The following is a 23632-nucleotide window of genomic DNA, read 5'->3' on the forward strand; positions in this document are numbered from 1 at the left end:
ACAAGTTTATATAGGCGATGGGCTGGGGAAGCCAGACCCGTCCTCGTCCCAGCCTTTTCTCGCTTGGTCCCTTTTGTGTGTCTGCTCTTTGTCTGGACCTGCGGCCTCCTCCCACTGAGCTGTTTTCTTGCTGCTGGTGTTGTGATGCGCTGCAGAGCATCTCCAGAGAGCTGTCTGTTTATCTCCCTCCCTCCCCACGCTGGAGCAGCTGTGTGCAGGTCTGCTGTGTCTTAATTGATGAAATGTAAGAGCTCTCCTGAGGATTTTGGTGTGTCTACATGTGTATGTGCCCGTGGACAAAGTGTGTGTGTGTGCGTGTGTGGGTGTGTGTGTGTGTTTGCACTTTGTACCTTTGCAAAACATAAAGTGTCTTTTCATGGAATTAGTGCTGATCCAACATCTTTACTCAGCAACAGTATTTACGCCGGTGCTTATCACTGCACGTGTATACGTGGCTCTGCCTGTACACACCGGAGGCTTTCTACTCTAAACGATACCTCAGCTGAGGGTCCAGTAAGTGAAGCTGCTTGTCAGATAGGTGAGAGAGACCTTGGGTTATTTTTTAGGGACAGGGAGGGTTCGTCAATAAAGTTGTACCTTTTTAAAATTACTTTTATTGTAATCGGTTCTCTTTAAATGCTGCAGGGTGACTTTAAATCGAACGTGCTGCTGCTGGTAGAAGAATGCGTTGTCAAGCCATTGCAGCCAGAAATGCAGAAACCCAAGTTTGTCACGGTGCCGTGAGAAGCAGCCGGACCTTGATGTGATGCATATTGAAAGCAGCCTGTCTTTCTGCTCGTAGGTGTTAATGGATGTTGTATTTCCTTAAAACGCCTCATCATGTGTTGCAGCTGAACCCCCCCCCAGCACATATGGACCTCGCCTCAGTATGTTGTTTATTTGTTCGGTGAACGTTTAATGAATATGCATGAACATCTTTTAGCAAAACTGTTTACATTCACCCAGATACACAAACTCACATTTACAGCAATATGTGTTTACTGCGGCGCCTCAGGGATTTTGGTACAGTAGTAATGGGGAGCACATTCCTCATTCACTCCCATCTCCACACATCCCAGGGTCATGAACTGGTACAGTAACTCTGCCCCTCTCTTCCCTCGCTTGCTCATCTGCCTCCACCGGCACGGCTAAGCCATGATCTGCTTTTCCTCTACCTCCCATGTGCAGCAATTGTAATTGGAGGGATCACCGATAAGCTCCTTTTGAAACACATTACATACAGCTCAGCAGAATCCTGCCTCTGCTCGCTGTCAAGTGTAGTAATGCAGCAGACCTGAGGTCCAGATCACACTGTGGTTCATATCACTCAGACGCTAAAGCTGTGAAGCGCTTGTTGATGTGGCTTCAGCCTGAGCTGCTCAGGCTTCTCCCCTGGTGACTTCATCATCTCATGTATATTTCACTAACATATTGTCTTGTAGGTGTTGCATAGCCGACATGCTGTGCTGGGGAGCTATTATGTTTTCTAATTAAATCTACCACTAAGGCTGCGTCCTGTGTTCACCAGACATGGAGTAAATACGTTGCTTAAAATGTTTAATAAATAACCCCAGTTGTAATGTTTGGCCGCTCTGACTCTGCTCCCCTGAGAATTTTCTAAATTTAAGGAAGTTATTTTAATTCCTCATGGTGAGGACAGCGTTAACAGTCATTACAGTATGACTGCCCGGTGGGGAAGTACCTGAGTGGAGACTGTGTGTGCACCAAACCACTCATTTTTCTACACCAGCTCTCCAAAAGAATCCGCCTCCCTTCTGGCCTTTATCTGGGCTCGAGGACCGCACTCACTCCAGAGGAAAAGTGGGGAAATGATTAGCCAGCATTCAAGTGACCTCCTCCCCAGCTTAGAGGCAGCTTTACGGGCCACTAGGATAGATGACAACCCCCGGGTATGTGGAATTCCAGCAAACCAAAAATCAGAAGAAACTGCTCAAGGATCTGGACCGACTCCGGTCAGGGCTGGAGGGGTTCGCTGGCTTTGGTGGTGCTGCGCAATAATACACTAGAGAAATAGGACATTACTACACATATTTGGCCCACTTGTCAGTTGATAATGAAAGGCAAGTGAAACATAGGCCTAAAATGACTGCCTCCAAGGGGAAATTTGGCAAGCTGATATTAATGCTCATTTAATGTCACTTCTCTGCTGTGAGGATCTGGGTCAAAGTCAGGGTAAGAGGCACAAGCACAGGAAAATGGCTGAGGTTATTCAGGGTTGAGCAGGCAGGGCCCATATTTTATGGAGCTCGCATAAGATTTGTGTTGAGGTCTAGTCCGGGCTATAGTGTACAGGAGAACCAGGTGGCGCCCACGTAATGATAGCAGGCCAGTAAAACATATACCGATTCCTCTAGAGGTCTGTTTCAGATAGTAAAGAAGTGTTTTAACCACAGAGGGAGAGCAAAAGCAATATCACAGCTGACTGAGGTGTAAATTAAAAATTAATTATTCAGGTTTATGTGTTGTGTGACAGTGCAAGCGGTGTCTGCTGTCCAGCATAAATCTGCTCCAAAACCGCTATTGTCCTGAAAGCGACACCGAACAGAGAAGTTGTGGAGGTTTAAATTACGCCTCGCGTCTGCCCCGTCCCAGGAGCAGACGCCCCTTCTGTACCCGCTCCTTCTCCTCATCAATGCCAACGTGTCTCGTTGCCATGGTTACGGCGTCCACGTCCTTGGAGGGCGATTCCCCGTCAAACCTCCTGACACACCAAGCTAATTACCTGACGGTTAATGTACGCGCTCCACACGACGATCCCCGTTCCTCCCGTCAGGCCGTCGGCGCGTGTCCCGCTGTCCGTCTGCGTGTTTGATTCATGCGTGTATTTGCATAAATCTGAAAAACACCGCATTTCCAAAATCGCTTGACGTGAAGCTAATATTAAAGGCGAATTAGCCTGGGGTCAGTACACGTTTGTAATTTCACACACCCTGGAAGAGACCTCTGGAGTCCTGCAGTAACTTATTTTATGGACCACAGATCTGCAGATTTGCATAAGTACAAAGCAGGGGAGAGGCAGACGTACAGCTTTTCCTTTTAGTCCAACATGCACTACTGAGTGATATTACACTGGTATCCTCTTGGGTCCGTCCCTGTGATGTTGATCCTTGTCTCACTAAAGTAAAAGGGCAGAGATGAAAGATTGGACTGGGTTGATTATTCACTTCGGCAGTTTGGTAAAGAAAACTTAAAACTAATTGGTTGTCAAGAATCTACTGTAAGTTTCAAATTAGAATGTAGCACAATGAACAATTGAGTTATATGTATGTATTTTGCAATATAGTCAATTAATACATTATTCAATTAGATTTGTCTGCCTACAGCTTGTCAGATGATATTGCAGCACCTCATCAATATTAAAATTATGGTAAATGTTAAAGTTTAAAAATGGGTTTTCTTGATCTCTAACCTTGATGAAATATTTCTTTACATATTAAATTTAAATTGGGGACAACTCCATTTCCTGATGATATTGAAAAATACTCTTTTTGAGTAAATGATATAAAGCCAAACAAACCATTTACCATTGGTTGAAGTTGAAAGTCAACATGAGAAGGTTGTGGTCATTGTATGGAGCTAATTGACAGCTAGCTGCTATCTCCCAAGACATCCGCTTCCCTATCTCCCCATCTGTGCATGTGCATCTCCCGTCTCTGTCCCTGTTTGTTCTTCTATCTGGCTGCACCAGTCTTTGAATGGGTCCCATCCATTTCATGTGCCTGCTGGCCTCCCAGTCACACTGTGGCACTGGAAATGCATTTTAAGTGTTTTACAGTGGGAAATGTCTGACTGCATATATGTAACAGATGTGTAATTTAACCGTCACCAGTCACCAGTTAGCGGTGACTCATTTCTGTTTGTTCTTCATGCGACTGTTTCCTCTCACGGTAGAAAAATACGTGGTCTCGCAGCCTTAATTTAATTGCACAAACAGCGGAGCGATACATTTTTGGAGGGGTGGATTTCTTTTTAATGACCGCTGAGTGAAATAATTGAGCTGTCGTTGTATCGGTGGGGTTTTTCCGATCCATCGCTGGCCAGTGCAACACTGAGGACTTTGCTGATTGCTGCTGTGTTTTAAAAGCTTCCTCGCTGAAGGCTCTCTTTAATGTCTAGTACCAATTGGCCTCCCTTTCACTCCCTCTAGCTCTATTTCTGTCTCTCCCTTTCTCCCTCATTCCTCCCTCTCTGGGCCTGTCTCTCTCTCTCCCTCTCTCTCTCTGCCTTTTTTTCCTCCTCCCTTCAGTGCCAGTACTCAGCAAGTTCATACAACTGCTTTCATGCCTGGAGATCTGTAAAATAAACACAAATGTTGGCCTGGCTCGCGGACACACCATGGAGTGAATAATGATTACATTTTGGGGCTGAGCTGCAGCCGAGGCGATACATTAACCAGGCTCCTTTGTGCCGGGTGATGGGACGTAAACAAGGCTGTCACTATGGCAACGCAGGGGCATTCATGCAACCAACGCGCTGCAAAGCCTCAGCATCACTCTGAATGCAGGGGTGTCTGAGAATTCATCCTATTCTTGAACCTGAAGTACAAACATATCAGAAATGTGTAAAGGGGAATGAATGGTTACTTACAGTGTACAGAAGCTTTTTCTTCCTGAAAGAACATCCACTCAAAGACATAAACATTTGCTGAAAAACATCATAATTTGTTTGTGTTTATGCATCTTATTACTAATTTAACATCTTTCTTTTTTCTGTTTCAGAGGAAATCAAGGAGGAATCAGAAAAATTAAGGTAAGCAATTGATGAATTGCATAATAACACATCTATTATTTAAAGTTTGGGCGCTGTGAAATTCATCACTCTGGTGCAAGTCTGTTTCTCTGGCGTTCACGCTGTATTGAGACTGTGTGTGTGTGTGTGTGTGTGTGTGTGTGTGTGTGTGTGTGTGTCCTTCCCACCAAATCTGCCTAAAGATGAACTTGTTTTTGAGAACCTAGAAGTGTGCGTGTTGCGTGCAGGCTGATTGCTGGATATTTAATTGTATTTGTAGAGGATCTTTTCATTTTAACTGTTCCTCATTTTCTTAGAGCGATGCAGTAAATATATAGTCTCGCCCAGCAGTCATTATCTCAGGTCACTATCAGTGCTGGTAAACTGGAGAAGCAGGTAGATCGGCTCCACAGCAGCAGGGAGTCATGGATGTGAGCCCCGCTGCCTGACTACCCAGTAAATGTCCATGGTACATTTTGTAAGCAGGATAAGTCTGACATTGGGCTGATTATAAGGGAGGGAGCAGGCGAGCTGACATTAAGCAGGGAGGCCAAGGAATATGCCAGAGCAGAGGAGCAGCCTGCAGATTCACAATACAACAACAGAGAGCGATGGAGACGGGTTCAGACCATGCACGTGTGCCGACAGAGCCGATCCTCTTTGCTGAATCACAGCTCTACTTTGATGTTGTGGAAAGGATTTGGAAATGGCGAGTGTGCCGTTTAGCAGGCTGCAGTTTTTTAAATCAGTGTTTATATGTTTGTAGCTGTTCTGAATTCCTCTTTGATTCGTGGTATACGTCCTCGGCTTCCTCTATTGTTCTCTGGTGTCTCATTGTAGCATTCTCTCTTGCTTCCCTTGTTTTACAAGACATTCGATCCTTCCTTTCTTCATCTGTATATGCTCAGTGAGGTTGTCTGTCCAAAAAGAGCTGAAATAATCCTTTTTCCCTGCCAAAGACATAAACAATACAACCCCTCCCTCCCTGTCTGACTCCCTCCTTCCTCAGTCTCTGGCTCGCTCCCTCCCTTTCTTCGCTGTCCTCTTATTTCAGCTGGGTGTGGTGGTTGTGCATGGGGATGCTGTAGACACATGACTGCTGAAAGAAATGGTCTGTATTTTATGCCCCTGTTTTCTTTTATTTTATTTCAGGATTTCATTGGATTTATGGTTTAGTTACTACAGTAGTTTGAGACCAGGAGATGCTTTGTCAGCATGAAGTCTGAAGTCTGAGGCTAAATAACAAACCTCCCTCAGATACTGTAGATCAAATGAACAATTCTATTCCTTGTAATACATTTTTAGCTACTCTGCCTCTACTTTTGAAAAACATGATGCAGGGCAAGATGCATTAAACATAGTGCATTTAATGTTCTGTGGATGAGAAGGTTTTGTCTACAGTGTGACGTGTATTTCATAACGCTCTGTGCTGGAAGTGCCTGGAAGTCAAGAGGCGTGTGAGCGTGTCAGGACGATCTCTGGATCAAGTTTAATTTCTAGAAGCTCCAGTTGACAGACTAAACCATGTGACCCCTTTGTTTGTCTCACAGTCTTCTCCTTTTTTCTGTTTTGTTCCTCCCCAGTCCACCGAGTGGAGACGGCAAATCCGGTTCCAGCACTTTACCCCCGATAAAATCAAAGACCACCTTCATCGAAGCCGACAAGTACTTCTTGCCCTTTGAGCTGGCATGTCAGTCCAAATGTCCCCGCATCGTCATCACCTCACTCGACTGTTTACAGGTCAGGAGTCGAATAGTGGGTGCAGAACCCAAAGCATTTGTCTGTTGTGGTCTTCATTTGCAATATGTTCGAAGAACTCAGTGGCCTGATTCCAATGTTGTGTCCGTCGTGTAGAAGCTGATCGCGTACGGCCACCTGACAGGCAGCGCCCCGGACAACACGACCCCGGGCAAGAAGCTCATCGACAGGATCATCGAGACCATCTGTGCTTGTTTCCAGGGGCCTCAGACTGATGAGGGCGTGCAGCTGCAGATCATTAAGGTGTGTTTATCTGTACCTCACAGTCTGCCTCAGCTTTATCACAGTGATGTATCAGTAGAAGATCAGTGATATGTCTGTGTCATATCACTCGCTTTGCTCCCCACAGACCATCGCTGGGTCCTAAACATGATCTAATCATTGTCATTCGTACCCTCTGTCCAGGCTCTGTTGACAGCGGTGACCTCCCAGCACATAGAAATCCACGAGGGCACCGTTCTACAAGCCGTCCGCACATGTTACAACATCTACCTGGCCAGCAAGAACCTCATCAACCAGACCACAGCCAAGGCTACGCTCACACAGATGCTCAATGTCATCTTTGCACGCATGGAGAACCAAGCAGTATGTCCAGCCCTCCTAGAAATATCCACTCATGACACACAATCAAACATTTTCAGACTCTAAAACCTGTGGGGTTTCAGTTTTAAACTGCTGCAACAGATAACTAATAAAATGCCTTGTGTTCTATAATGAAGCTTTCTGCTCAAACCTCGCATTCCTAATTGAATTCAGATCTTTGCCTTGCGTCCAGACGGACATTTAGGTGTTGCCTTCGAAAACAAAAGCTTGCTCTAATGTCATCTTTTTCTTTTTGAATGACACTTTCCCCCTCCTCACCTGCCTCCGCCCCCCTCCTTTTGGACACATAGCTTACAAATCACAAGCTATCTTGGTCTCTGGCCTCCAGAAAGCGTGACCGCCAGGTAAAGCGTGCGGGACTGCCGTGACTTGCCTGATCAGACCTCTTTAACTCTTCTCTGTGTGTCTGTGTTTGCGCATTGAGCTTTTTTTCCCCATCCACCCATGCACTCATCCGTCTCCTTCCTCTGCTCCTCGCTGCACCGGAGCACTTATATGCTGTGTACTTCTTCCACCATGTGCTTGCCGTGGCTTCTGTTGACTTGCTCACAAAATCATCTTGCCTTCCCGCATCAATTTACATTTTATTCACACTCTCGCACCGGCTTGGTAAATGTTTTATCACAGGTCAGCGCTACCTGTCTCATTCCTAAAAGCTTTCTTTACGTTTTGTTTCTCCAGATAGCTCTTTTAGAACAGCGAGAGGCTGGCATTGAGTCATCGCACGCACACTGAGGAATATAAAGAAGCAGTCAGGGTGTAGGGAAAGCAGACCTTGAGGCAGAGGCCCGTTGTTGTGCTGTCACTTCCCCGTGTTTATGTGCAGACGCATCCTCCATACTGCAGCTCAGCGTGGTCTGATCACACACGCGGACGCACCCCCAGCGTTTGTCTCCCTCGCTTTCACACAGCCGTCGCCATCCGACTGAAGTGGCATTTAAATAATGAGCTTAGTTGTTTGCGCTGCGTCTCCTGTCCCTTGCAGTCCTGACACGTTTGTCTGCCCTTATTACTGTTGCTCATATTCGATACTAATTGTTTCATTCAGAACGCTGGTGTCATTGACTTTAGTTTATTACTTTTTAAAGGGACAATAGCAGCGGGCTGATTAAATTAAAGTAGAGCCTGCTACTGTTAAAAGTGCAGTTTTACTACCCAGATATAATTTGCATACTACAATAAAGAATCTGCGTCTGAAACAGACATTTAACTGATTTTTGCTTGCCTTGTGAGAAAACAACAATGTTTCACTAAGAACCATCACAAAGTGAGTCTGGTAGCTTCACAGAGAGGCAGACTGCTTCACTTTAATACGCTCACTTCGGCCGTCTGCCTCCCTGCAGATTTATACCATTAATTACACTCATTCATTTCGGGGCAAGTTGGCTGTAGAGAGGATCACCATCTGTTGCCTCTTTCTTCTCGATGTGTCACACACTCCTATATGTTCATTTGTAACCCATGTCCCTGTGCTTTTGTTCTTCAAGCCTATAATTCCTTTTAAACAAATCTAAAAATGCTCCCGGGCTGAAAATGCAGCATGGGCTGAGAGTTTGAACTTCCTGTAGTTATTTGGAGAAAATTGGTGAAATATTAGGGCAACTATCTTATAAATACAGAATATTCACTAACATTACGACTGAGTGCAAATGTAGCTTGTGACCCACTTTTAGGTTGGGGCCTAACAAGCTAAAGTGTGGCAACACTTTCCACCGCTGCCTGTAAGAAGCGGTAACACATGTCAGCCATGACACATCAGCCAGGTCATGGCTGAATGAGCCATTTTCCACAAGAAATATTTTCTGCCACCAGTGGACTAAAATAGGCCCAGTTCACACGAGCCAGCATGAATCAGTTTCACAGTTCGTCTCATTGTTGTTTTAGTAGCATGGCCTACTTCTCAGTTAGTGTGTATTCATATACATTTTCATTAAAAAAACCTATTGAATGAATGCTTACATTCATGTTTTGGAAGTCTTGAAGAAATGGTTTCATAGCCCAGTTTTGCTGGTTCTGCAGCTCTGCTTTAGCCCAGAATCGAGACAGATTATACGAGGCTGTATTTGCTGATTACAAGTTTGTTTATGGATTCTTAACCAATCTTTTTCTATGTGTGTGTGTCTGTGTGTGCTGCATGTGGCTGTGCTCTATGAATGCGCCTGCCGTTCTCTCTGTGCACCGTCTGTGCATGTGTTTTGTTTTGCTTTTGTTCCGTTTTGTACGTGTGTGTGTGTTTCCACGTCTCTTTCCTGCAGCTACAGGAGGCGAAGCTGGAGAGAGAGCGACACCGTCAGCATTCGCCCGTGACGCAGCACGCTGAGCCAGAGTCCCCCCAGCTCCAGGCTCACGTGCACCCGCAGGCCCAGGGTCCCGGCCAGGAAGCCAACGGGCCCGTCACCCCTTCCACTCCCAGCATCACCACCCCATCCACCCCTTCCACGCCAGCCCCAGAGGACAGCAGCAGGTCTGTGCCTGGGCCTGGGGAGCAGCAGGTACAGAGGGAGCAGGAGGAGCAAGGAAAGCAGGGGTCTATCTATGAGAACCCGGACCCAGAAAATGGTTCTGAGTTCTGTGCGGCTGAAAATGAACAGACTGAGGCTGATCAAGCTACCGCAGCAGCACAGAGTAAGGGTTATTACAGAAATCTATTGTATACATTTGTTTATATTGTTCTAATTGGAGCTGTGTGTGCTACCTCAGAAATGTCTAGATATCTGCAGCCAGAGATCTGTTGAGAAGCGTGTTCCCTGAAGCTTCTGTGTGTGTTGTCCAGATGCAGAGGCTCAGCATCATCCAGAGGCAGGTGAAGCAGAAGACGAGGAGACCCCGAATTATGAGGAAAAAGCTCAGGAAATAGTCCAGAGTATTCTGCAGGAGGTGGTCAATACTGTTGCAGGAGGTGAGGCATTACGTTTAGGGGAGGTGGTTCTGATGAGACATTGTGTCCCATAATGAATTTATTAGTAGTCTAGAATTCAGTCTTTAACACCAAGGAGAAAAGATGTATGTGTTACTGCTTATACAAGCTGCAATTAGGCTGACGGCCGGTGCCCTTGTTTGATAAATAACAAGTGCTTCTCTTGGTATAAGAGGTATCTGAAAGGAGACGATCTAAGCAACACAGAGTTCCTAGGAAGCTACATTATAATTTTAGGTCAGGTCACACTCCTTGAAATTTCCTTTGATGCTGCAAAAAAGAAAGCACAGCACTCTCTTTACTGTTTACAAAGGTTTTTAAGCCAGTATTTTTTATGGCTTCATAAAAAGCTGTATTAGCGTGTGCCCACTAAGAAATACAGCTTTACCTTTGAGCAGCACAAATGGGCTTCAGTAGTCGGGAGAACGGCAGACTGGCGTCCTTCACTTTTTCACCTGATTGTTCCCCCTCGATGCTAGTGCTACAGTGGATATAAGCTTTAGCTAATTTGACACTGTTGATTTGTTTTTGTGCTTGACCAGAACATCGAGTCACAGAATAACATCTGACCGTTTAATGTTCTCCTGCGAAACACGCTCTCCTGGTCTGTGGTGTCTCCACAGCGCAACAGGTTAATGTGACTCCTCTCCGCTTCATAATCACCGCAGGGCACTGCCTGGACCCTGCAAATCTGTGCTCCGACACCAAGGAGTCTGGGGTGGAGGGTGAGCCCAGCGAGTCTGAGCCGGCTGAGGCGGTGACGGAGGGAACCCAGAGCTCCCTGGACGATGAGGGCACCCTGGGGAGTGACAGCGAGCACGTCCACGCCAACGGCATCCCGGGCACGCCTATTTCTGCCACTTTCACCCCCTCACTCCCCGATGACAGACTGTCCGTCTCGTCTAATGACACTCAGGTAAAGGACAGAGTTTTACCAATACAGGCTAAAGGATTCCACAAAGAAAAGGCAGATAAGCACACACTTATTTTACTGATTATTGTCGTTGTAGGAATCGGGAGGTGCACCGGGGCAGCCGCCTGGTGCTAAATTCTCCCACATCCTTCAGAAAGATGCCTTCCTTGTTTTTCGCTCGCTCTGTAAGCTGTCGATGAAGCCATTGTCAGACGGACCACCTGATCCAAAGTAAGCGTTACTCCAAGAGTTACAGTAGTAATGTGTTAGTAGGCGTTCATAGTCAAAGACCAGTAGAGTAAAGGTAATAATTGTAATTAATAGTTAAAATATTTACTATTTAAACAAATACATCAGTGTTGCAGTAGGTTAATGGTACTAGTACAAATCCATCAGCATTGCTCTATGGTGGCTCTACCGTCTGCACAAGATCTGTTTATTAAATGTGAAACGCTCGCCCAGAGTTATCTGAATTGACAGAGTCTGCTGTCCTGTGCCAAGACTTGAGTCACAACACAAGTGCTGTTGTTGTTGTAGAGGCTGAGGGTTGGGGTGAAGGTCATCTGCATGGAGTGATGCAAAGTTGCCTCGTGCATAGTAAACAGTTCATGAATCCGTACAATGGATGAAGCTCATTTTGAGGAGGTCAGATTACTTGTTTATGTGCATCCTAGGCATTTGTTGGGGGGAAGAAGAGAAAGAGAAACATTTTTGTTCAAGCACATGCAGTAAATTCCTCTTTGTCCGCCTGTCAGACAGTAGAATTGCAGAGACGCAGCCTATCTCAGCACACTGAGCTGAAGCTATGTTTTTAGAGCCACTGTTTTTCTGTCCTGCTGTTGCAGGAAAACAGTTGAGACAATCCGAGGCTCTACACGAGGAGCAGCTCTAATTTACTCGCACTAGTATTTCTTTGAAGGCTGTTGAAGATCTTAACTGCCTGATGCCGAAATACAGCGTGATGTTGCCTCAGCGTGCAGTACACTTCTGTTCTTTCTGTTTAAAATCCTCCTTGAAGGACTTGAAGGTTTTACTGAGGCGTCTTTCATTTTATTTCTGAATGTATGTCTGAAATCTTAATGCGATTACACAACATGCTGTTGAAGCAGACGTGTGGAAAGAACGGCTCGTCGTGTTTGTTAATGGAACCTAAGCAGTTAAATAAATAAAAGCTAACAAATCAGGCATGAATACACACTCCTCTCTCCCTCCCCGCCTCAGATCCCACGAGCTACGGTCAAAGGTCCTATCCCTCCAGCTGCTGTTGTCCATCCTGCAGAATGCCGGGCCCATCTTCAAGACCAACGAGATGTTCATCAACGCCATCAAGCAGTACCTGTGCGTGGCGCTGTCCAAGAACGGCGTCTCCTCTGTGCCTGAGGTCTTCGAGCTCTCGCTCTCCATTTTCCTCACTCTGCTCTCCCACTTCAAGACGCACCTGAAGATGCAGATCGAGGTAACGTAGGGGGGACGTTCAGCTTCTCGTCTCTGCTCGCTGCGCGTGTCTTATTGTTCTCGCTTTTCCCCCTGCAGGTGTTTTTCAAAGAGATTTTCCTGTATATCCTTGAGACGTCCACAAGCTCCTATGACCACAAGTGGATGGTCATACAAACCCTAACTAGAATATGTGCAGGTTTGTGTCTCCGGTTTTTAATGAGGTCAATAATGTATTTATGACATTGCTAAATACTCAGTAATGGATGCAGATTATTTACACATAATCCAGATGTTCAGCAAAATACATTTCAGCTAAATCTTTAGCGACATCCTCATTTGTAAAAGATTGTAATGAATTTACTGGCTGTAATGAACCATAATGGCTGTAATGATTGGGGCAACTGTTTTAGACTGTGTACAGTAGATTGTCACTGCATCTCTTTGTGCCTGTCAGATGCCCAGAGTGTGGTGGACATCTATGTGAACTATGACTGTGACTTGAATGCTGCTAACATATTTGAACGGCTGGTTAACGACCTCTCTAAGATCGCTCAGGGTCGTGGGGGCCATGAGCTCGGCACGACACCATTACAGGTAATTTTGTTTCCCTATTGGCTGATGTTTCGTTGAATGTTGCATTATCATCATCATTACTGCAATGCTGCAGCCTTACAGGTATTTTTATGTCCTTATTCAGGAGTTGACCCTGAGAAAGAAAGGCCTTGAATGTCTGGTGTCCATCCTGAAGTGTATGGTAGAGTGGAGCAAAGATCAATACGTCAACCCCAACTCCCAGACCAGCCTTGGTAAGGCACTGGTGCCCTGAAATCGAGTGTAATTTATCAAGATTATGTGGCAGACGCTAAACCCGCACTGAATACAAGACAAGGAAATGGCCTTTCTCTAGATTTGAATTCTACTAATAGCTCAAATATTTAGTCTGTTGACGCGTCGGTTCCAGAAGCCATGTTTGGTTTTGAGTTCTGGTCAATACAAGAGAGACTAACGACACATATTCATCTTTTGCTCTTAACCTTCCAGGTTTATTAGTCTTGCTTAAATGAATAAATCTATCATTATGCCTGGACTGTACAAAATGACATCATATTTATCAAGGTGTTCTATATGCAGAGCTTATCCAGTGTATGACTCCAGTGTCTTCTGCTCACAAGAGGATTTTTACTGTTCTAGTTGATGAGCTCAACCTAAGTAGAAAGTGCAGCTTTGTTAAACAGCTAAAAGGATAGCCCACAAGCCCCTGGAGCTGACCACAGGCTCGCCTTGGGCTAAAATGTCAAGGCTCACCAGCAGAGGCAATTTTGTTCACTCGTTATCCTTCTAGAGCTTATGACAGCTCATTAATAATTTTGCAGAAGCGTATAGCCCACGTTTTGAATTCTAAATGTGAAATTTGCACACTTGGGTTTCAGCCCAGTACTATTTTCCTGCGTGTCCAGTGGATGCCTTACAAAAAAGAGTCGGTCATTATTATGATGTGCGTAATTATGCTTTACAGCTCAATATGCATTTGCATTCCTCTGACTGTTCGTTTCTCTTCCCTTTTTGGATGAATACAAAGCCAGAGCAGGTAATAGTAACACAGAACCAAGTGTTTGCTACACGTTGCTGTGCTTGGAGTTATACATATTAAACCCCTTTGTACTTGTAGGGTTTCCACTTCCCACTCACCCATAGACTTATGTTCATGTTGTCACATTTACGGTGGAATCAGTGACTGTGAATTAAATTGGGGAAATGCTGCTTTTTAATTTTACGAACTACATTATATACAGTATATGTAAAAACATAAACACAAGGTTTCCCTTAAGGAGCAGGTTTCCCCTCCTCCTCTCTATTCAAAGTCATCTATCTTGTACTTTCTACTTTACCTCTGTATTCACCCCCCTAATAAAAGAACTGTAACAGTAGACCTTAGACTTTCTATAGGGTAATCAGACATCTGGTCTCAGTACAGGAGTAGAAGGTGCCCTCCTGTACCAACGGTTGATCCTTCAGCTTGTTTCCCTTTGCTCTGTCACTTTATGAATCTGGCTGCTTCTTCTCTAACTGCCTGAAGGTTCTTAGATAACCCACCTTTTATAGTATCCATTTTCCTGCCCTGCATTGCGGCTGCTCTGTGTGTCTGCGATTAAGTGTGTTGCTTGGCTGTGGTTGGGTGTGTGAGTAACACCAGCGTGCATGACCTCCATGCCAACAACAGTCAGTAAGAAGGCCTCGGGGTCAGTGTGTTTTGTGTGGCAGTTTCCCCTTCCATTTACTGAAGTCTCTCTCCAGGAGTTTGTGCCAACAACAGAGTTGGCACAAACTCATAAACTAAAAGCTCTCACCTTTGTGATGGTTTCAGGAGTTGCCTCTCTTTAAAAAAAAAAGAAAGAAAGAAAGAAAACATTCAAACACTCTCTCTCTTCTCTTCTTTGTGATCTTATCTTGTATTTTTTTGTGGCGTGTCTTCTCAGGCCAAGAGAAGCCCTCCGAGCAGGAAAGCACAGAGACCAAGGCTCCTGAGACCATAAACCGCTATGGGAGTATTAACTCTCTGGACTCCACGGCCTCGTCTGGCATCGGCAGCTACAGCACCCAGATGTCAGGGACTGATAACCCCGAGCAGTTTGAGGTCCTCAAACAACAAAAGGAGATCATCGAGCAGGGCATCGACCTGTGAGTTTCACTACATGTAAAATGTTCTTCTTCCTAATGATTTTGTGAGTATGGCACTGACTACATTACTTTTTTCTATTTTCTACAGGTTTAACAAGAAACCAAAGAGAGGAATCCAGTACCTTCAAGAGCAAGGCATGCTGGGTACAACCCCAGAGGACCTTGCACAGTTCTTGCACCAGGAGGAGAGACTTGACTCGGTAACAAGCCATCACTTACTGTACTCCTTCAGAAACATCAATACTATTAAATACTATATGAACAAATGGAATCAGAAACATAAAAGTTGCTAAAGTTTGCGTAATGATCATCTTAAAATTAAAATAATTGTCAAATCATAACTGATTCCAGCGCCATCTTCATGTACACACCCCATAGAAACCACACAATAACCACTGAGCCACTTTCCCCTCCAGTCCTGTATACAGGGTAAACACTGAGGAGCCGCTCGGCCTTTCAACAGCCCCTAAGGGTGTAATCCACATAAGGGCCGTTCATAACATCTGGTTAGAAACCAGGGCCCTTAGCTACTGTGGTACCAGAGCCACTGTAACCAGAGTGAGCAACCAGATGTGGTAAATAATTCCACACTGTCTAGGTGGTCCTGTAGCTGGAGCTCTTAGTGACTCAACTATTCAGTAAAACACTGTTTAGCAATGAGTGACAGCTGATAATAAGACAAAGCAAATGTAACCAATAAAATACAATGAATAACAAACACATGTGCTTGTTGCTATTTATTATAAATGGTGGAATTAAAGATTTTAATCCAGATTCAGGCTAAAGCAGTTGCTGTTTCTGATCCCCAGATAAACTGGGATTGAAAATTTTTTTTAAAAGTTGCCTTTACCAAAAGTTTCCATCCTACTAGACTCGAAGTGCCAAAGGAGCCAAACCAACTCTTCTTGTGTCAGAGCGATGTTGACAGACATGTTGACAGAAATTGACTTTAGAGACTTTCAAACACACAAATGTGATTTCTCCTTCTGGTCCTTCACCACAGCTGGAGGACTGCATGCATGCACTCTTTTTGAATGTTAAAATTCATTATTTTCTTTTTACTCTAAAGGACAGGCAGCTTTCTGACCTGCTGCTTCAGGTTACGTCCACAAGAATGACATCAATGACATCATTTCCTCTGTGCCTTTAAACTTATCCTAAGTGCAACTCAAAGTCTGAGGATCAGATCAGACTATTCAAACTAACACATGTTTCCTTTCCTAGACTCAAGTGGGAGAGTTCCTCGGCGATAATGACCGTTTCAATAAAGAAGTGATGTATGCCTACGTAGATCAAATGGATTTCCAGGGCAAAGACTTTGTTTCCGCACTGAGGATGTTCCTGGAGGGCTTTCGATTACCTGGAGAGGCCCAGAAAATTGACCGTCTTATGGAGAAATTTGCTGCAAGATATCTTGAATGCAATCAGGGGTAGGTTTGCATCTGTTGCTGGAAGAATGAACAAATGAGCATGTTTTCATCTACACTCCTCAACTGTTCTGTCCGGTTTGATTTTCTAGGCAAACCCTCTTTGCCAGTGCTGACACTGCATATGTCCTTGCCTACTCAATCATCATGTTGACGACTGACCTTCACAGTCCTCAGGTAAGCAGTCGACTTCATAGAGGGTTTCACCTTTGGGTTATGACGACATGAATACATAACAGCCTTTGACACATATCGTTGTTGTGGTCTGCAAAGGTGAAGAATAAAATGACCAAGGAGCAATACATCAAGATGAACCGCGGCATAAACGACAGCAAAGACCTACCTGAGGAGTACCTCTCAGCCATCTACAACGAGATCGCTGGGAAGAAGATCGCCATGAAGGAGACGAAAGAGCTCACCATGAAATCCAACAAGCAAAGTGAGTCAACACATGTGTCTGTGCGATAAATACCGGGGTACGAGTTCCACATTTCCATCAGTGCCCGATATTGCTGCAGCTGTGATGATTTTGGAGGAGATTTGAGACACTCATTGTGAGATAAAGTCATACGCTTTAATGACTACAGAGCTTCTTAGATAAGATGCTGCAGTTTTCTTCTTTATATTTAATCTGATTCTTGCTTCCTGTTCAGGCGTGGCCAGCGAGAAGCAGAGGCGTCTGCTGTACAATGTGGAGATGGAGCAGATGGCCAAGACGGCCAAAGCTCTGATGGAGGCCGTGAGCCACGTCCAGGCTCCCTTCACCAGCGCCACACACCTAGAGCATGTCAGACCCATGTTCAAGGTAACACGCATGCCGCACGATGCACACGCACAGCTGAAGAAACAAACCAGGCAACACCTTGTGCTCCTGCCTCATAGCTGGCATGGACACCGTTCCTGGCTGCCTTCAGTGTGGGTCTTCAGGACTGTGACGACACAGAGGTGGCCTCCCTGTGTCTCGAAGGGATCCGCTGTGCCATCAGGATAGCCTGCATCTTCTCCATACAGGTACTGCTGTCAGAGCTGAGGAGCACCTTGTCACTGCGCCTCTCACATGGCAGTTTCCTGAATCGCCTCGTTGTCTCTCACGTAGTTGGAGAGGGACGCGTATGTGCAGGCCCTGGCGAGGTTCACCCTGCTGACAGCCAGCTCTGGCATCGCAGAAATGAAGCAGAAGAACATCGACACCATCAAGACCCTCATCACTGTGGCCCACACTGATGGAAACTACTTGGGCAACTCCTGGCATGAGGTCTGTTATTCTCTGCTGTATGTGCCTACCAAACAATTTATTATGTCCCAACAACGAGTACAAGTCGTCCCAGTTTGCTCACTTTATTCACGGTGCCTTTATTTGTGCCACTGCCTCCTGTCGTTTCAGATCCTAAAGTGCATCAGTCAGCTGGAGCTGGCTCAGCTGATTGGTACCGGGGTGAAGGCACGCTACATCTCAGGGACAGTTCGGGGCAAAGAGGGATTCATTGCAAGTACCAAGGAGCAGAGCAATGACGAGTACCTGGGTTTAGGTCAGCAACTCTTAAATATACTCTTAAATATATAACTGATACATATAACTGAATAAAATGTTGAGTTGTTCAAGAAGCTTAAAGCTTTTAGCTGTTTGAATACTGTGTTTGTGTTGTAGTTGGAGGAACTGTGGACCGTAAGCAGATTGCAAGCATACAGGAGTCCATTGGAGAAACCAGCTCTCAGAGCGTGGTGGTGGCTGTGGACAGGTACTGTATTCACCCTGATCTGAAAAATATTAACAAAACCGTCTCCTGTGTCTGTTCATATTAAACCTGAGTGCACCACATTGTGTTGTTCATAGTAACTAGCAGAGAAGGACAAGTGGTTGCCCAACACCCCCCAAATACGGAAAACACAAAACAAGATGGGAGCCTTCATTAAAAAGACAATCTTTAATTAAAAGTGAAGAACTAAAACCCATTCAGAAGTTGTTTATAATTATCTGCTGACAACATGTTGGCAGAATGTAGTTCTCATTTTAATTTTGCATCCTTCGCATTCCCTTTCTAAAAATATCAGATAAAATGCTTTATTAAATAACTTTCACATTTTCCTCCACTTCAGGATATTCACGGGTTCCACCAGACTAGATGGCAACGCAATAGGTGAGTCTCGCTAATGTAATTCTCCTCTAGCTATTTCTGATTATCCTGAGTCACTTTGTCCATAAGAGGCACCTTTCTCTTCATCATCGCCAACACTTTTTTATTTTTTTGGCAGTTGATTTTGTGCGCTGGCTGTGTGCTGTGTCCATGGATGAGCTGGCCTCACCCACACACCCACGTATGTTCAGCCTGCAAAAAATTGTAGAAATCTCCTACTACAACATGGGCCGCATCAGGCTGCAGTGGTCCAGGATCTGGGAGGTGATCGGAGACCACTTCAACAAGGTAAGAGCCGACTGGTGGCACCAGGGATGCCAAAGGTTGATTAGCAAGTTTTAGGGTGTGAGTATAATCAAAAAAGAGGAAATTAGCTAAATAATGTTCGTGGATGTGACATAATTCATCATCATAATGGGCCAAAATCCAAAAGATTTAGGAGCTTCCTCCTCCTGGAAAAAGAAAAACGGAGCTGTTCTTCCTCCACCACCTTCTGTTTTACAATATGAGTCACTGATTAACGCAAAGCGGTGCCAGAAAAGCTTTCTGGCGTTTTGGTATTCAAGGACACATCTCTCGCAGAGACTCGGCTTCTCACTGAGTAGCTGCAAACTGGGTTTGGCTTCTGTAAAATCAAATCTTCAAAGTAGTCATTTATCATGTTTGAAAGTAGATTTTGAGAGGGCTTTTTTTCTCCCGCTGGAGGTTGAAGCGCTTCACTACACCTAGATGCTTGTATTTCAGTGCCAAGTCTTACTGAAGCAACACATCGTGAAACAATGCACTTTTAAATGCTTAAAATATCATTTGAAGTGAGTGTGATGTTGACTAAATATGATTACATCTGTACAGGTGGGCTGTTATTCCAATGAAGATGTGGCGATCTTCGCTGTGGACTCTCTCAGGCAGTTGTCCATGAAGTTTTTGGAAAAAGGGGAGCTGGCCAACTTCAGATTCCAGAAAGACTTTCTGAGGCCTTTTGAGCACATCATGAAAAAGAACAGGTGAAAACCAGCACATTTACATGTGGCCTAGAAAGCGCTCATGTTACGGCTTCTGCGTAAAAACAGTCACGTGTGTGAAGACAAAGGCCTCCGTTGTTGCTGTGACTTGTTTTGTCCCTGGACCACGGCACGCTCCCTCATCTGCTACTCACTGTCATTCTTTCTGTGGCCCTCTCTGTCCTCCTGCCGTGAGTGAGCATGTAGTTTGGTCGTTCACTCGGACGAGGAGCGAGCAGCGTCTCACCTGACCTATTTCAGTCCCGCTGCATTACCCTCTGCTGATTCCGAACCGCGAAAGCTCCCTTTTTCCCCTCGTTTGCTCCGATCCCTCTTGAGTGGCGTTTGAACAGCCATCAGTTGTAAATCAGCGTGCTTTCGCTAGTGTAGTCATCTTTGTGCGGCGTGTCAAAAGACAAGCTGTTTTACTGCAGCACACTTTCCATTGATGTGAGAGAAGAGTAGCGGTGTAAGTATAAATCCGCCCACAGACTGAACAGGTTGAGAGCGTCAACAGAGAGATGGCAGACGGCCACGAAAAAACCCTGCAGCGCCTGTGGCCATTAGACTCGCTCACGCTATCCTGCTCTGTAGTGTGTGTGTGTGTGTGTGTACAGTATGTGTGTGTGTGTGTGCGCGCGTGTGCGAGAGACAGTTCAGTAAGTGGAGTCAAAGCTTTTCTCTCATTCATAACTACAGAGCAATTAAGAATACTTTTCACTATGGCAACAGCGCCAAGCGCTGGAATAATGATTCTGCCTGAAAATGGGGTTGTGATTGATATTGAGAGCTTTTTAAACTAAGTGGCGTTAATGAAGAAATAAATTTTCTTCTTTATAACAGATTGACTCTTCTTACTTTCTATTTCCGTCCTTGGTGCACTTCGCCACTGTCTGTCTTCAGGTCTCCCACCATCAGAGACATGGTCGTGCGCTGCATCGCCCAGATGGTGAACTCCCAAGCAGCCAACATCCGCTCCGGTTGGAAGAACATCTTCTCTGTCTTCCACCTGGCCGCCTCCGACCAGGATGAGAGCATTGTAGAGCTGGCCTTTCAGACAACAGGCCATATTGTCAGTAAGTCCAACACCCAGTAACACATAATGACCTAATGCCTTAATCTTCCTATCACTTATTTACCTTTCACATGTTTTCTTTCTCTCCCTTTCTATCTCTAAACCCTCTGTCCATCCCCCAGCGAATGTATTCGAAAAGCACTTTGCAGCCACCATTGACTCTTTCCAGGATGCCGTTAAGTGTCTGTCAGAGTTTGCCTGTAATGCCTCCTTCCCGGACACCAGCATGGAAGCCATCCGACTCATCCGACACTGTGCCAAATACGTCTCAGAGAGGCCACAGGTCGCTATCCCTTTGGTTTATTTCCTATTTTAAAGCTCCCAGGTGCATGAATACATTAAAGACGTTCACTGGACTGTCACAGAGACAGAAGATGAGTAATATTCGCTTATTAAAGCACAAGGCTATCTCATCATAATAGACACAGACATATTCTGTCATCTTTGATGTCAAAGAGTGATACTGTATCATCAGGAAAGCATGAATGAGAGCGTGTGTTTTGCATGAACAGTGTGTGTGCGTGTTTGTGTAGGAGGGTTAATTCTCTCCTGAGGCAGAAATAGTAAAGTTGTGAATATGTGTCTTATTTCTCTGGCAGGCTTTCAAAGACTACACCAGTGATGATATGAATGTAGCGCCTGAGGACCGTGTGTGGGTGCGGGGATGGTTCCCCATTCTCTTCGAGCTCTCATGCATAATCAACAGATGTAAGCTAGATGTCAGGACCAGGTATGCGGGGATTTACTGCGGCTTCGTTCAATCACGGTGCAAGTTAGCGTCGGATAAGACTCCAATGTTTGCTCCATAAAAGCAAATGTCAGCTGTAGACCCATGGCACTGTGGATGAATCTGTGTGTGTGCATTTCTCAGGGGGCTGACGGTGATGTTTGAAGTGATGAAGACGTACGGGCACACATTTGAAAAGCACTGGTGGCAAGACCTGTTCAGAATTGTGTTCAGGATCTTTGACAACATGAAGCTACCGGAGCAACAGACTGAGGTATACAGGAAGCTGGTAACAGCTGCTCCGTCAGCATCACTGGACCTGAGCAGAAGTCCCACAATAACAGAACCTGCTCTTTAATCCAGAAATCGCATCATTGTTGTTTTGCAGAAAGCAGAGTGGATGACCACCACCTGCAACCACGCGCTTTATGCCATCTGCGATGTTTTCACCCAGTACTTCGAGTCCCTCAGTGACGTCCTGTTGGATGACATACTGGCTCAGCTTTACTGGTGTGTGCAGCAGGGTGAGTACACAGCCACCCGGATCAGGTTTGTCTATGAGCCACTACTGTATGTGGGGCCTCTGCACTGGACCCGTGTTCCTGTTTAATGCACCTTCAGCTCCTCCTCGTCCTCTTTCTCACCTCCCTCCTCTGTGTGTCTGTAGATAACGAGCAGCTTGCCCGTTCAGGCACCAACTGTCTGGAGAACGTGGTCATCCTGAACGGAGAGAAGTTCTCTCCAGAGACCTGGGACAAGACATGCAACTGCATGCTGGACATCTTCAAGACCACCATCCCTCACGCGTAAGCTGCAGCCGAGCATAGTCATTAACAGTGATGTTTACTGTATACTACAATGTACAACTGTAGGTTAATGAGCCTTTACCTGCATGTCAGGCTGTTGACATGGAGACCAGCAGGAGCGGAGAGAGAACACACAACTCCGAGCCTGTCGGACAAGCAGCTGGTGAGGACGTGCAGCTCCTCTCTGTCGTTGTGCTAGAAGGTATTGTGTACTGTGACTGACCTTTTGCATTGGTCTCTTAGGACTCCCTTTCCCAGAAGTCAGTGGACGTCCAGTCCCGCTCTGAAGACCAGCATTCCATCAACAGTGCCGACAGGGCTGCCTCAGACAACCGCCGGCCGGGTCAGCACAGTTCAGCCTCGGGCGTGGGTGAGGACATCTCCCGGAGCAGGACTCCAACCAGTAAGCTTCACTGGCGCTTCACTGGTGAGCGCTGCTGCTTCCGCCTGCGAATGGCTTCTGACAGATCTCTGCTTCTGCGCCCCGCAGAGATCCAGGAGCAACGCTTGTTCTCAGCACTGCTGATCAAGTGCGTGGTGCAGCTGGAGCTGATCCAGACCATCGATAACATTGTGTTTTTTCCTGCCACCAGTAAGAAGGAGGACGCGGAGAACTTTGCCGCCGCTCAGGTACAACCGGCTGCCGTTCAGCGAGAATCGTTGTCACTAATGAGTGGTTTTGTTCTAAAGCTTGAAGACAGTCTTGAGTTGTTTGCGATTAAAAAGGATAAAACTGGGTGACGTGCCTATCTCTTTGAAGCGGGATGCTGTGTATGCTGCACACACACCAGTAGAGACCCAGGACCAGGGGATGTATCGCTACCTGACATCCGAGCAGCTCTTCAAGTTGCTGGACTGCCTGCTGGAGTCGCACCGCTTTGCCAAGGCTTTCAACTCCAACAACGAGCAGAGGACCTTACTGTGGAAAGCAGGTAAGCGGCCAAAGAACAACAAGCAAAGCCAACAAGCACAGTAGAAATGTGTGATTGTAACTCCATGTGTGTGGATTCAAGGTTTCAAAGGGAAGTCGAAGCCCAATCTGTTGAAGCAGGAGACTAGCAGCTTGGCGTGTGGCCTTCGCATCCTGTTCCGCATGTATACGGATGAGGGTCGGCAGGAAGCCTGGGAGGAGGTCCAGAGACGGCTGCTTAAGTAAGAATGCAGGATTATGAAGCTTTAAACCACAATAAACCACAGTTCATATACAGTGAGTCGATCTGAAGCTGAACAAGTTAAATCCACTCCTAGTGTCCTAGGCTACTAATATTATCCAAAGGCGCAGTATTACTCTTCAGTTCATCTCCAGAAAATGGATAATCAACTCTAAATACGGACCCTCTTCATTGGTTCCATATTTAGGTTGATTTTGCCAAAACATCTGTGAATGGTGCTAATTATAACCGGT

At 45.6% G+C, this 23632-nt stretch overlaps 1 protein-coding gene across 3 annotated transcripts in view; it reads left to right on the plus strand.

The window, feature by feature from the left end:
- The window catches only part of arfgef1 (ADP-ribosylation factor guanine nucleotide-exchange factor 1 (brefeldin A-inhibited)), a 33369-nt gene that overhangs the window by 7116 nt on the left and 2621 nt on the right, over nucleotides 1-23632 (plus strand). The window contains exons 2-38 of one of the 3 annotated variants that reach the window (XM_055507723.1): nucleotides 4740-4770; nucleotides 6333-6489; nucleotides 6604-6750; nucleotides 6913-7092; nucleotides 7401-7454; nucleotides 9366-9735; nucleotides 9884-10009; nucleotides 10696-10943; nucleotides 11038-11171; nucleotides 12162-12396; nucleotides 12474-12573; nucleotides 12832-12971; nucleotides 13075-13183; nucleotides 14855-15056; nucleotides 15145-15256; nucleotides 16281-16486; nucleotides 16576-16660; nucleotides 16757-16922; nucleotides 17137-17288; nucleotides 17366-17494; nucleotides 17580-17738; nucleotides 17868-18012; nucleotides 18132-18222; nucleotides 18581-18621; nucleotides 18737-18906; nucleotides 19471-19622; nucleotides 20523-20695; nucleotides 20817-20977; nucleotides 21294-21424; nucleotides 21566-21695; nucleotides 21810-21945; nucleotides 22089-22227; nucleotides 22321-22390; nucleotides 22471-22597; nucleotides 22718-22857; nucleotides 22988-23159; nucleotides 23241-23379. In XM_055507723.1, the coding sequence (XP_055363698.1) occupies nucleotides 4740-4770; nucleotides 6333-6489; nucleotides 6604-6750; nucleotides 6913-7092; nucleotides 7401-7454; nucleotides 9366-9735; nucleotides 9884-10009; nucleotides 10696-10943; nucleotides 11038-11171; nucleotides 12162-12396; nucleotides 12474-12573; nucleotides 12832-12971; nucleotides 13075-13183; nucleotides 14855-15056; nucleotides 15145-15256; nucleotides 16281-16486; nucleotides 16576-16660; nucleotides 16757-16922; nucleotides 17137-17288; nucleotides 17366-17494; nucleotides 17580-17738; nucleotides 17868-18012; nucleotides 18132-18222; nucleotides 18581-18621; nucleotides 18737-18906; nucleotides 19471-19622; nucleotides 20523-20695; nucleotides 20817-20977; nucleotides 21294-21424; nucleotides 21566-21695; nucleotides 21810-21945; nucleotides 22089-22227; nucleotides 22321-22390; nucleotides 22471-22597; nucleotides 22718-22857; nucleotides 22988-23159; nucleotides 23241-23379 (5359 nt within the window). Of the gene's footprint in view, nucleotides 1-4739; nucleotides 4771-6332; nucleotides 6490-6603; nucleotides 6751-6912; nucleotides 7093-7400; nucleotides 7455-9365; nucleotides 9736-9883; nucleotides 10010-10695; nucleotides 10944-11037; nucleotides 11172-12161; nucleotides 12397-12473; nucleotides 12574-12831; nucleotides 12972-13074; nucleotides 13184-14854; nucleotides 15057-15144; nucleotides 15257-16280; nucleotides 16487-16575; nucleotides 16661-16756; nucleotides 16923-17136; nucleotides 17289-17365; nucleotides 17495-17579; nucleotides 17739-17867; nucleotides 18013-18131; nucleotides 18223-18580; nucleotides 18622-18736; nucleotides 18907-19470; nucleotides 19623-20522; nucleotides 20696-20816; nucleotides 20978-21293; nucleotides 21425-21565; nucleotides 21696-21809; nucleotides 21946-22088; nucleotides 22228-22320; nucleotides 22391-22470; nucleotides 22631-22717; nucleotides 22858-22987; nucleotides 23160-23240; nucleotides 23380-23632 lie in introns of all 3 variants that reach the window. The other 2 variants (XM_029148752.3, XM_029148755.3) reach the window with 2 other exon arrangements.

This window comes from Betta splendens, chromosome 4, assembly GCF_900634795.4.
Source record: "Betta splendens chromosome 4, fBetSpl5.4, whole genome shotgun sequence".
NCBI lineage: Eukaryota > Metazoa > Chordata > Actinopteri > Anabantiformes > Osphronemidae > Betta > Betta splendens.